The following is a 12,400-nucleotide window of genomic DNA, read 5'->3' as shown; positions in this document are numbered from 1 at the left end:
ATTTATATCATCTGATGTGTTAACGTCAACATTTGTGGGAATTTCAGTGTGAGTTTGAGTAATTATATTTGAAATGTTGCATTATGGATACTAATAGTGGCGTTTCTGTTATGTTCTGATACCTAGAAACGACACACAATAGAAGTGCACAAACTTTTGAAGCATCTTCCATTGTATTCTAACTCATACACAGCAGTAATTATAATCTCAGCGGCATTTATCAAAAGATCCCCCAGCACCATCGACATAATTGAGATACACAATTAACTCAAACTGCTGAGGCCTCAGACTTTGAAAAATGGTTAAAGATTGTGGTTGTCAATATTTCCGTCCTGTGAAACGACAGTGCCCTCTGCTGTCAGAAACTGCAGTTGCAGACAGCATCATAAAATCATCCATTTAAATATCAATATTATTGTAAGAGTTGACAATTCGGTTAAAGTTAAAGTTCCTTTACAGTGTCGTCTCTACTCTGATAAGTATACAGCGCTTCAGTACTGACTGAAGAGCTCGTGGTTGGGATTTAGGTTGCCCTAGTTATGTTTGTAAACATGTAGGTCTGGACAGCAGTGACCTCTGCTGATAGAACGCAGTAACTACAGACGACAATTGCTATCATTTTTGTGTAACTAGCTGGAATAGGAAGTACTAAAACCTTTCACTGAAGTTTATGTACAAATAGATTAAAAAAAATGTAATATAGTATAATCGAAGTATCATATTAACGTTTCTACTCAAGTAAAAGTAAGTGCATACTTGCTTTAAATATATTAAAGTAAAAGTAATTGTTGAGTGTTGCATCCTCCAATATGCATCAGTGTACTATATCATTATGTCCACTGTGACTGCATCCATGAATCAATTCTAAATTTAACAAAAAAATATATAAAAACATTAAGGACCTGTAAAACAGTGCTTTGCAAAAATGTAATGCAGTAGAAAGTACAGATGTTTGCTGATATATGTACTGAAGTAAGAATTAAAAGTACCTCCAAATAAATCTACTAAAATACAGTACAGTACAGATACATGAAACACGCACTCAAGTGCAATGAGGTAAATGTACTTACTGTGTACAACCAACACATCTGGAAGTCACTTGTTTACACACATATTTGAGATAATGGGAATTTCCTGTGTCGAGCTGTGCTTTGTACAGTTGCAGTGGTTGTAATAGACTGGGTGTGTTCCAGCTGTTAAAGTCATGACCTGGAAGAAAATTTGTATTTGTTTGATGATTATATTAATCTCACATTCCTTCCTCTAGATTTCCCCCCTCATAGAAGCACAACAGGAAAACCTGGATCTGTAAACTATGCTCCTCGTTGGGGGTCAAGGTTTTCTTTGCACTGATATCAGAGACCAGAAGCTCAAGGTTTGAATATCTCACAGATTAGACTCACAGCTCAGTACCAGCCACACCCAGGCCTGTTGAGAGTAAAGAGATACGCAAGTATTTGAAAATAGACCTTCGGAAAATCCAATCAGTGATGCTTGGCTACCGTATGAAGCCAAAGGTTGCCATGATACCATGTTACCCAGCATCCCGAGCAGAGAGGGCCTGCAGGTGATTAGTCAGGGTGACTCATGAGACAACACTTAGGGACACCGCAGACACATTTATGGCGTCTAAAAAACAACAACATGTTGGAAATCCCTGTCTGAAGTACAGGCCGCGTAGACACTTAACCACAGGTATCGGGTCAGGTGTCGCGTAAGCTCGTGCTTAAGCCTGAGATGTCATGATCTTCGTTAAAGTGACCTGAGGCTGACAACACAAACAGAAAACTAAAAAAGGAACAGCTAGACAGCATGCAGAGCCACCTCTTTCTCAGCCGGGACGAAAACAACTTGCAAGATCGGTGGTGTTGGGAGTAGCCTGTTAACATATTTAGCTTTCTGTGTAACATAAAATAAGGGTGGATGCGAGATTTATCTGAAAGTATGAGTTGCTGTGTGGATCCTCCGCCTGGATTCAGTGATAAACAAATATAAACATGAGAAGTTCTCAGGAAGCGTCACAATAAGTTCATCAGATAGAAAAATCTGACAAGAATCTGGAGGATTTCCAACCGGGTGGCTCTGGAGTGCATGAACAAGATGTCCTACCTCGACCTGAGCAGGGCTGAGACTTCAGATGCAGGAAGATAGATTACTGTAATTACAGTGTTATCATTCCCCTGATTAAACTACTCGTGGTTTACTTTAGGGTGTTAGGTCTGGTGACGTACTAAAGAAAGAATCAGTTGCTCTCTCTAAACTATGTACGAGGGGAGCTATGAAGAGTAAGGAAGAAAAGTAAAGAATGTTGTGATTTTTCAGGTCTTATTTCTTTTTAGATTTAATAATCAGCACATCAGTACAGTTTACATACATTTTCAAGCAATCATTAGTGAACAATTGTAGGGAGGTGACATTGGTTGCACTTATAAAATATCTGATATGAAACAAGATTTAGTAATAAAATATATGATAAAATTTAACTAATATGTACATAATAAATATCAAGCTTAGTAGTTATTAAAGAGTCTCGCATTAAACATCCAGTGTGTAATATTTAGGTGAAAGGGAATTATTGGCAGAAATTGAATATTCAAATAATCTTAGAGATGTTTTCTCTAGTGTGTTTCATCTAAATTGTTTCTTTTCTCTATAATGGGCCCTTTATATTTAAATACTTTATATTTACATCAGGAGTGAGTCCTCTCTATGGAGGCCGCCATGTTTTTTAAAGTCCTCCAAGCTGGACAGACTAAAAACCTTTTGAGTTTTTATGACAACTGAAGGCTGCCACAGGTTGTCCTCCATTTTTGCAAGTGGAGGGTGAGGTGAGGGGTATTCAGCTGCAACATGCAACTCCACCACTAGATGTCACTAAATTCTACACACTGAGACTATTGCAGAAAAGGTCAAACGTAATTCTTCTTACCAATGATAAGTTGAATTGAAACAAAATAAGTCACACTACTGCTCACCTCATTGCACTTTGATAAATATTAAATAATATTAACGTCGCTCTCGCCAATTGACCTGTTTAGCATTAGCTAACTCTGACCACAGATAATGTTGATCCCTTTTTCTGTATTTTAATAGAACTCAGTGACATTTACATGTTTTGGCCAAAGTTGATGTGCCTTCCAGAAGGAGTTGTACATTTTTCAAGCAGCTCGCTGACACTGACTGTTAAAACCATAGACTGTATGATGATGGACGACATGACGGCTCCCGTGAAGAAGTAAAGCCAAAGTGTACTGATCACCACCTGGTGGTTGGCTGCTGCCACAAATGCTTCCTCCTCCATGTTAGTGGATGGCAAATGGACCATTATCACAAATTGCTCCTGTCATTTTAAGTAGTTCTTAACTCAAGTGATCATTTTCCAGTAAGTTTGTTCTTAATTAGTCATTCGATGTTATAAAAAAACATTGTGATTGACAGCTGTGACTGACTCACGAACGCTCAAGCAAATGTATCGACGGACCTTCCTGATTCATATCCCTTCCTTCATCTCTACAGCTCTAAAAGCGTTAAATATTATTATATTTTAGCTTCCTTTCTGGATAGTGGCTCAACGGGTAGCAAGCGTTGTTATTTAACCAGAAATTCGGCAGTTGGTTCCCAGCCTTCCACATGCCGAAGTGTCCTTGGGCAAGATACTAAACCCAAAATTCCCCCTGGAGGTTGCGCCCTTCTCATAGAGAAAGGGCTGCCCATAGATGCACAGTGTGAGTTGGTGAAGGGAAATATGTTCTGTACTGCGCTTTGAGTGGTCATCAAGATTAGAAAAGCTCTATATAAATACAGACTATTTACCATTTACTTCCCTAAAGGGGCCACAGAGGAAATTCACAGAGGAACATTACATTTTTTCCTGAGCTCTAATGAAGCAGAGAAGGAGAAGCTGGCCTCTATATGTGTCGTACTTAGAAATACACCAAACCCAATCACTGCATATTACCTGTGGCCATGTGACTGGGAGCTTATTCACTCGTGATCTCAGCATTTAACTTTTGTGCTTGGTTTGGGTGTAACACTTAAAAGAAATTCCATCAGATTCCTTCTTAAACCCTCCGTTATTTCCTTTTCTTTGAAGAAAGATAAGTTCTGATTGAAAAGTTGCAGGGCTTAATGCTTCATGCTCAAAGTCAAGATCTAAACAAACACCATTAGGGCGCCTCAGAACAAAGCGGCATCTTGCTGCCAATATGTGTTTTGCTTTCTCCCTCCATCACGCCATCCTGTTCCTGTTCTGGTTTCTCTTTAAGAAACTCCACTTAACTAACCTACAGTTACTTTTCTGCCAAGCACATCTACTATGTGAGCGGTTGCATTAAGAAGGTTTTAGGATCACAGCGGGAGTGTTCCTCTTTGAGCTTTGTTGATGTTACTGCACAATTCCTTTAGCACCGCCTGCATCCTGGCCGGACTCTCTCCTGCAGTGACCCAAAGCCTGAGAATTATTGCTGATAGAATAAATTAATTAGTGCAACATTTCTACAGCCAGTGCTAGAATGATAAGTACTGTCTGTGACACAGCAGCCGATGCATCATTTATGTCATGAGAGCTGTCGCTCCCCATCTTTGTCTTTGTGTCTGCGATCAGTTGCTCCGTAAGCTGATATTTTATCACCACTTTTCTGTAGTCTTTCTCTTTGGAAACACACTCGTAGTCGCCGTAGTTCTCTTGTGCCATGGCAGGGATGAGGTGCAGGCAGTTAGACTGCATCTGCAGACACGGGCTTCTCTGGTCTCTGTGCTCCCAGGTGTAGACAGCGTGGTAAGAGTCTATGGGGCACGACAGGTAGAAGGGGACACCCAGGGGAACTGAATGAACAGCTATCGGATTCTCTAGTGACGCAACTACATCCCGTTTGGTGCGGTTTACTGTCTTCGGTTCTAAAAGAATGAAAAAAGATGAAATAAAGATGTGAACTTAATTTTTCTTTGAAGAAAACACGTAGCATGAATGATAACAAGATCGTCATCGTTACCTTCTAAGGATTCAGAGCACACATTTATTTGCCCATTCATGATATTCTGAATGCCTCCACTGTGAACAAATACAAAACACACAATGCATTTTTATCAGACAAACATTTAGCAAGTAGCTTTGTTGTTGCCCTGATGATACATTTTATACTGTAAAATGTATGAGTCTCCCTCTCTAGTCTAATGAGTCTTGTTAGGAACATTGTCCCGACTTACTGAACAGTCGAGTTGCATCCAAACTGAGTCCAGGCACAGTAAGGGTCCCGGGCCAAAACACATTCAGCACAGGAGTTGTTGTACCGCTGACACCTCTGCAGGTCCATGATGGAGACTTTCTCTGAAAACCCCACGACTAACTTTTTCTGAGCAAAGAAAGGCAAATTCATTATTTCCCTTTAAGCCTGCGTTAATTGCTTTTTGTTCAATCGAGTGCAGTGCAATAAACTCCACATTTCTTTGCCTTTTTACACATCTAGCACCTTTCGGGCAACATTAGCATTAATTTGACTTTGCAATGTTAGTCCAGGGTACTGCTTTATTTTTGCTCGGTTTTTGGTCTCCACCGGCTGACTCTTGGGTTATATGCACCTTCATGTTCACTAAGTTGTTGTTACTTTTTCTCTCTGTAATTTATTGCCAGACATGTAGCCTACAGAGGATTTTATGAAGACTGACGAGAGCCTAAAGGCTGAACTGAAATATTAGAGTGGCCAGCCGTCACACTAGAACAATAACTTGACAGATGCACATTACTACAAGCTACGTTGCACACGATACATTCAATTGAGCTGTCGTTAATAAAGAAAAACAAAAACCCTACTGACAACATTGCATTGTGGGGCAATTCAAGGTGACTTTTTAAACGAGCTGTACCTTCTTGGAGTCAATTTTCATTGATTGTACAGTTGAACTGTTGGAGAGTTGTGTTTCTGAGATGATAAAAGCTTCAGATCCAGCCTCAAGGATTTTATGGACCTTTCCGGAGTCTGTTTGAGCAGCACACAAACAGAAGTTGGACATGTCGTTATTTGGGGAATGCTACATCGTATTATTAGCCCATTGTTTCTGGCAGAGGTTATGAACAATGATAGTCAGGTCAATATGGAGGAACCGGATTCAAAGCATTGTAGATTGTCTCCGTATAGAACAGCTTACCCGTGGCTAGAAGCAGGACGTTATACTTGTGCCCGTCCACAGCTTGAACTTGGTCCACTGCTAGTTTGGTGTAGTTGTTTCTGCTGATATAAAATGGAGCTGTGTATTGCACAGAGTGAACCCACTCAGTCATCTCCGGGTAGTCCTTCACCATTTTGACTGTGGGCAGCGGCAGACTCTTGCTGTTTTTCACACACTGAAAGATACAAGGGCACAAATATTTATCAGTTTCAAAATAGTCTGTAGATAGTAAGACATGGGAATATAAACCAGGAAGCTCAAGTCAAGCTGTTCTAATGTCTTCATACAAACTAGAGATAAACATTTACTTGAACTTTAAACTGAAATGGTCAAACGTCGTCTTTATCAAGCGTAACCTCCCCGTGCAAGTATGTGTAATCATTGAGTCAGTAAATCCTTTACATCTGCAAATCTTTTATGGGCCCCTTTAGTTCCTTAGTAACAGGGCTGAACTCAAATAGACTTTATGTAAAAATAATTCCAAAAATAAGAGATGAAAACACTGAACCACAATTGATGTGGAGACGAAATGATGACACATTTTCCATGTCTCCACCCCTTTATGTAACATTTCTGTTTTCTGTAGCTTACAAGCCCACTCAGACACATAAACTGCCCACATTAAAGCCAAAACAAAAGAAAAAAACACCCTTTGACTGCACAGCAACATAACAACAACAAAAAATCCTTACTGTTCCCGGCCGTGGTTTGGGAATTTCTTTGTCGTAGCCTTTGAAAGTTGAGTTCTCAAATATTTCTTCAATCATTTCCATGGAGTAGATGCAAACTGCTGTTGAGTTCCTGCATGTTAAAAATACAAGTGAGGGTTACCATTATAAGCGGAATATTTCAGGAGCAATGATTACAAGACTCATCCTCATCTATCAAACTTTGAGTATCTGACATAGTTCCACCCTCAATCATAGATGTCCTGCCAGTTTTCAGAAGCCTGATCTTGTGGTATTTGGGCCGCTCCCTTGGCCAGGGAACAAATAACTGTTCAGGCTTTAATTCAGTAAAGCATACCCCACTAATGACTAGCATGTGAACACACTTCTGTTGCTCTGGTGGATCTTTGTCCAATCTGATCAGACAACCCTGACCATAACATCTGCTTGGGCTTGGAGACTACAAATTAAAAGCAGAGAACCTGCCTATAAGTGCAATACTAAATTGTAGGAGCATCCCTTTAAGCAAACAATCAAGTTCAACAAGCAAAATGCTGAAAAAGTGTGCATCTCCTATTATGAGGTTAACGAGTGGTACTGGAATGAAATAATAACTAATTGTTTTTGTGGGTCATTAACAGCAATATTAACATCTGACCTCAGGAGCACATCCATTTTTGTTGCCTCATTGAACTGAATTGGTGGAAAACCTACTGTTCTTGCATTTGTTATTCATAATAAATGTCTGAACTATCACTCGGTACACAGTGTAGGTCAAAAAACCTCCGGACAAATGTAACTTGCTTTCACCAAAATGCTGAGCCTTCAGTTTGAAGGGAGCGCCCTGGTGTGTTCAAGGGTAACTTAAGTTACTGCTATATCTGCAATAATGAAGGAAGGGAAAGTGTCGAACCAGCTGCTTGAAAAAAGTGCGTAGACTCTGGTGTTGCGCCAATCGTCAGCGTGAATCACAAAAATGTCAAGGAGACGGTTGAAATACAGAGACTCTTCTGGAAACCCACAGACGAGACGGGCCTTCAGGAAAGAGGTCCACATGTTCTGGAAAAATCTTTTTGATCCGCCTTCATCCACCTGCATGAAGAGTAGAGATACATTACAGCAGGGAAGATGTCCTTTCACTTGCAAACTGAAATATGTGAACTGGCCAAGTCTTGTTTTGCACAGATGTCAAATTACAAGAGGAGGAGATAAGACCACCCGGCAACACACAAATGTACGCCTGTACTCCTACATCATTCTGGTTTAATGGTTTGATCATGTGCACACTTGTCAAAGCTTGGCATTGTATCCACAAGACTATACCCACAATATTTCCATTACCCTTTGTTTTACAGCACAGCACAGGCAAATAATAAAATTCCTGCAAGGTTCTCATATTTTCCATATCAGCCACTGATATGAGCATATCCACAAAACACAGTCTGCTGATAAACCTGAAATACTGGCTGACCTTAACCATTGTCCCTGCAAAGATTAACATCAAACATCACTGGTTTGCCAGATAGGGGCATTTCCATTGTCTGGCAAATTCATAACAGGTTACTTTATGAAACGCAGCAGACACGCTGACAGAGCAAAACATTACACTGAGAATATGAACTGATTACCACCTACAGGTAACATACTAAGGAAATAGGATCTAAAGAGTGTGTTGATTACGATATGGAGCTTGTTATTTTTCAGAATTATCAGACAATATATATATCCAGGTTTTTTGTCTTACTGGCCTGCTAGCGCCCCCCAGATGTTGTGCTTGTCCTTCTCATACAGTCAAACAAAAGTGCTATAAGCTACAGGTGTGCAGATTCATACTGAATATTGATAATTCCAATGCTAAAACCTGTTATATACTGATGATAGCACCGGAGAGATTAATACCGTAGACTGTAAATAAAGGTGGACAACTTGACTAAAATCTAATCTAATCTAATCTAATCCAAAATCATCTACATTGCCCCCTGGTGGTTGCCTCTAGTTTGGGTCACAAAACCAAGCCTTCTCCATGTTAGTGGATGGAACATGGGACGAACTTAAGAGTCAAAGTACGCATCGAATGCATTTTTCTCGATCTGTGATCACATTTATGCATTGAGCATGAATACTGCATCTTCATTTCTAACATTTTGCACATTTTAATAAGCGATCTCCTGGTATTGACCTTTCATGTGACTTGAATAAGACTTGGGGTGACTATTAGCTTGATTACTGAAGCTGAACTAATGAGGATTTGAGCAGCTTAGAACCCAAGCAAGATAAGAGCTTCACTTCATCATCCAGCGTACCTTGCAAACCCTGGCGACCCTAGATATCCAGGGGTCAGCCTCTGGGCTATGGTCCGAGTTCTTTTCCCGGAAAAAGATGTAAATCTTCTCTTGGTCTGGGTCTTCAATTCGCTTCACCCAGGAGGCAGAGATGAACGTGGGCTCTGTGGATAGAGGAGGATATGTTTACCAAACTGTAATGTTGACAGTACAGTGAAAGACCAGCACACAACATGACGCAAATGCTTGGACTGGTATGACAAGGTAATTACTCTGCTCCAAGCAGCAGACACAGCAGTATGGTCTATATGAGGGTTAAACTACCATGTTAAGTAATCAGATGCACCACGTCAGGCAAAATTATACAATTATTGTCCCTGTGTGTGGGAGGAATTTAATTATATTTGCTGTCACACTGCAACACCAATTAAGTTTAAGCATAGTCATAATTCAACATCATAAGCTGACTTCACCCACCTGAGACCCAGCTGTCATACATCCAGACATTAGCTCTTCCACCAGCTTTCCTTCTGAATTGTAATGAACTTCTATCGTTATCCACAGAAGCTGCAGCATAGAGATCCCCGTCTAAAAATAGCAGAGACATCGCGTGTAAATGAGCACAAATGTTCCCTTATTCATCATATTTATGGGACTTGCCAACTCAACTATCACACTTGATTTAATATTGTTACATAAGTCAGAATCACATGAAGAGTCACATGAAGCACAAAGCTGCACTGTACCTACCTACTGTGAGGGACAGGGAGTTTTGTGTGTACACAGATGGAGAGATCCCCGTTCCCTCATAACTCTCCACTATTTCGTGAGATTGATTGTTCACTGATGAAAACTATAGGACAACAGATAGTTGAGAGGATATTTGATGGTTAGTTCAGCACAACTGTGATGGAACAAATGACCAAGCACCCAACACCTGCCACCCAACACCCTGTAAATTATAAAAGACGTTTGTCGCAGCCACTTCATCGGTTCCATGCTACTAAGGGTCGCATGGACTTTAATGGTGTTTTATTGGTAGTTATGATACCCATATAAGATGTATTTGTGGTTTGAAACAGATAGGGCCTTCTGTATGAACTCTGAGTTCATTTTATCTTTATTTGTGCACTATTTCTGATCCGGAGGAAGCAGATGAAACGGAGCAGTTCCATCGGAAATTGTGGTGGTGCAGTATTGATGATAGTTCAAGCAACTGTATATAAAGATGGAAAACATCAGTGCTCCACTTATGTGAAGCCTGGATGGCTCATTTAAAAGTTGGTGTGCATTTCCTTCCACATTATTTATCTAACACCTATCGACCTGCTTTAAAATCAACAGAGACATGGACATTGCACTGTCTACAACACGTCACAGAGAGATATAACATTAAGTGATACTCAAGTGCAAACACTTACTAGTTTCCAACACTGGGGCTTGAGTCCATTCGTTCCACAGACAAACGTGCTGTCCTGAAACATCTCAATAACCGTGATGACATTTTCACAGGAGCCCTGTGACACAAAGGCTGTTCTTTTCAACTTGTAAAACAGAACTGATTCTTTATTTCATTTAAAGATCCATAATTTTTTCTGATAACACAAATCATCACTCTCTAGTTACCAACCTCTTTGCAGAGCTGTTGGCCTGATGTTTTCAGAAGGAATTTCTGCAGGGGGAAATCAAAGAGAGGACAAATTAAGGTGTATTAGCTTTGAAGGAGACATTACCAATGGAAAATGAACATTTCACATAGGTCTTATCCCTTCCTAGCCTTTAAAGAATCCTGCACTCAAACAAATGAGTTTGACTGCATTCATTTATTTATATATTTAAATATTTATTCCTGCATTCATTCATTTATTTATGTCATCTTATGTCATTTTGGTCCCTCATATGAAATACCTTGAGGTTGGATAATAGATTAAAAAACGATATCCATCTTTCTCAGGTCAGCTAAGGTTTATAGTCTGAGGGCCAAATTCACTCAAGAAAATTGATAGTGGAAGACCTCAGTGCTCCAGCCAGAAACGCCAATCCATCAGTGAAATAAAGATGTGTGTGTGTGTGTGTGTCTTACGGTCAGAGCCATTATAAAGACTAATCAATACACCAAGAGAGGCCATATTACGGAAACTCCAGTATATCATATGTCAATGTTTCCAGTTCACCACCAGCACTCAATGCTCTATTTGTATGGTGGCTTGATACGGAAAAAGTGAACAATGGGCTGCAGCCACCTGCCTCAGTATCATATGATCATGAGCAGCTGAACCTAACCAACGGCTTAGCGTGTGATTAGTGTATAAAAGAACAAAAACTAAATAAAAAAGTTCTAACGTTTTTTTTTTGTTTTTTTTTACCTCTTTGACGTTATTGTCATCCATGTCTAGTTTTAACACAAAGTCAGTTCCTCCCACATATATGTCCGCAGAGTCTTCATGGTAAAAGATAACACTGTGTTTCTGGGGCTCTGGGTAGTCAAATCCACCTTTGACTGTACCTGAGGGGGAAACACATGAAGGGTCACATTATACTTCAGTAGCGGGGAGGCTGTTAGTGCAGACTGATCAGTGTCAATGACAACAACATGGTATCACATCCAAACAGAACAGCCAGTGTGATCTCTTCCCCGAGGAAGAGGAGAGATGGGTCAACCCTAAACTGATTAGCTCGGCGGGTTTGGAGAGGATTTGAGGATTGACCCCTGCAGCCAATTGTTCTTAACACCTTCTATTCAACTCAATGATTTTGACATCTACGCATATATTACGGCAGCCTGAATGGATCACTGAGAAGTGAACTTACCTCTGCTCAGAAGCCTTGGAGTGTTTTTGGATCCAAGTCTCGGTGCGTCCTTCAAACCAACACTCAGGACGAGGAGAAAATCCCTCGCGAGCCAAATGTATATCACAACAAACCGCCTCATTTTGCCTTTTAGATCCCGAACGTGTATTATCCCCTGTCCGCAGCGTCCTTGAGCTCTCCTTCCCTGATCTACCGTGCAGATAAATGTGCGGCTGTAACGTCCAGTAAAAATAAATCGTCCAAAGAAGTTAAAATCACTTCGCAAAACACTAGAGTTAGAATAACGGTCCGCACTCAGTGGAACGATCCCCCAAAACTGAGGCGCCACCTGCAGTGCTATGGTTGAGCGTGGAGTGGGCGTGGTCTGGTGGCTTAAAGTCCTGTATACTTTGACAGGTCACATACTATACAATACATATTTTACACGAGTAACATATGAGATAAAGGAAACCAGAGTCCTCTTTCATTAAGATG

The 12,400-nt window shown here is 40.4% G+C and overlaps 1 protein-coding gene across 1 annotated transcript; it reads right to left on the bottom strand.

The window, feature by feature from the left end:
• Positions 1-2,308: 2,308 nt before the first annotated feature.
• On the bottom strand, positions 2,309-12,265 carry sema7a (semaphorin 7A). The gene is made up of 14 exons (XM_053426981.1): positions 11,927-12,265; positions 11,482-11,621; positions 10,746-10,787; positions 10,537-10,632; positions 9,866-9,968; positions 9,593-9,703; positions 9,137-9,279; positions 7,747-7,925; positions 6,858-6,966; positions 6,145-6,340; positions 5,863-5,975; positions 5,206-5,351; positions 4,992-5,050; positions 2,309-4,896 (listed from the first exon to the last, which is right to left on the bottom strand). The coding sequence occupies exons 1-14, from the start codon at positions 12,045-12,047 to the stop codon at positions 4,481-4,483; spliced, it is 1,974 nt and encodes a 657-aa protein (XP_053282956.1). The 5' UTR covers positions 12,048-12,265; the 3' UTR covers positions 2,309-4,480.
• Positions 12,266-12,400: the final 135 nt, after the last annotated feature.

This window comes from Pleuronectes platessa, chromosome 7, assembly GCF_947347685.1.
Source record: "Pleuronectes platessa chromosome 7, fPlePla1.1, whole genome shotgun sequence".
Classification (NCBI taxonomy): domain Eukaryota; kingdom Metazoa; phylum Chordata; class Actinopteri; order Pleuronectiformes; family Pleuronectidae; genus Pleuronectes; species Pleuronectes platessa.
Note: the sequence above shows the minus strand (reverse complement) of the source record. Positions and strands in the feature narration are given on the sequence as shown.

Bases quoted from the DNA above. Each gene is read 5' to 3' on its own strand.
- sema7a (XM_053426981.1), bottom strand. From the start codon at position 12,047: ATGAGGCGGTTTGTTGTGATATACATTTGGCTCGCGAGGGATTTTCTC. The intron at 9,704-9,865 runs GTAGGTACAGTG...TGCTATTTTTAG, and splicing joins CTCCCTGTCCCTCACAGTAG to ACGGGGATCTCTATGCTGCA. The intron at 5,976-6,144 runs GTAAGCTGTTCT...CTGCTCAAACAG, and splicing joins CGTCCTGCTTCTAGCCACGG to ACTCCGGAAAGGTCCATAAA.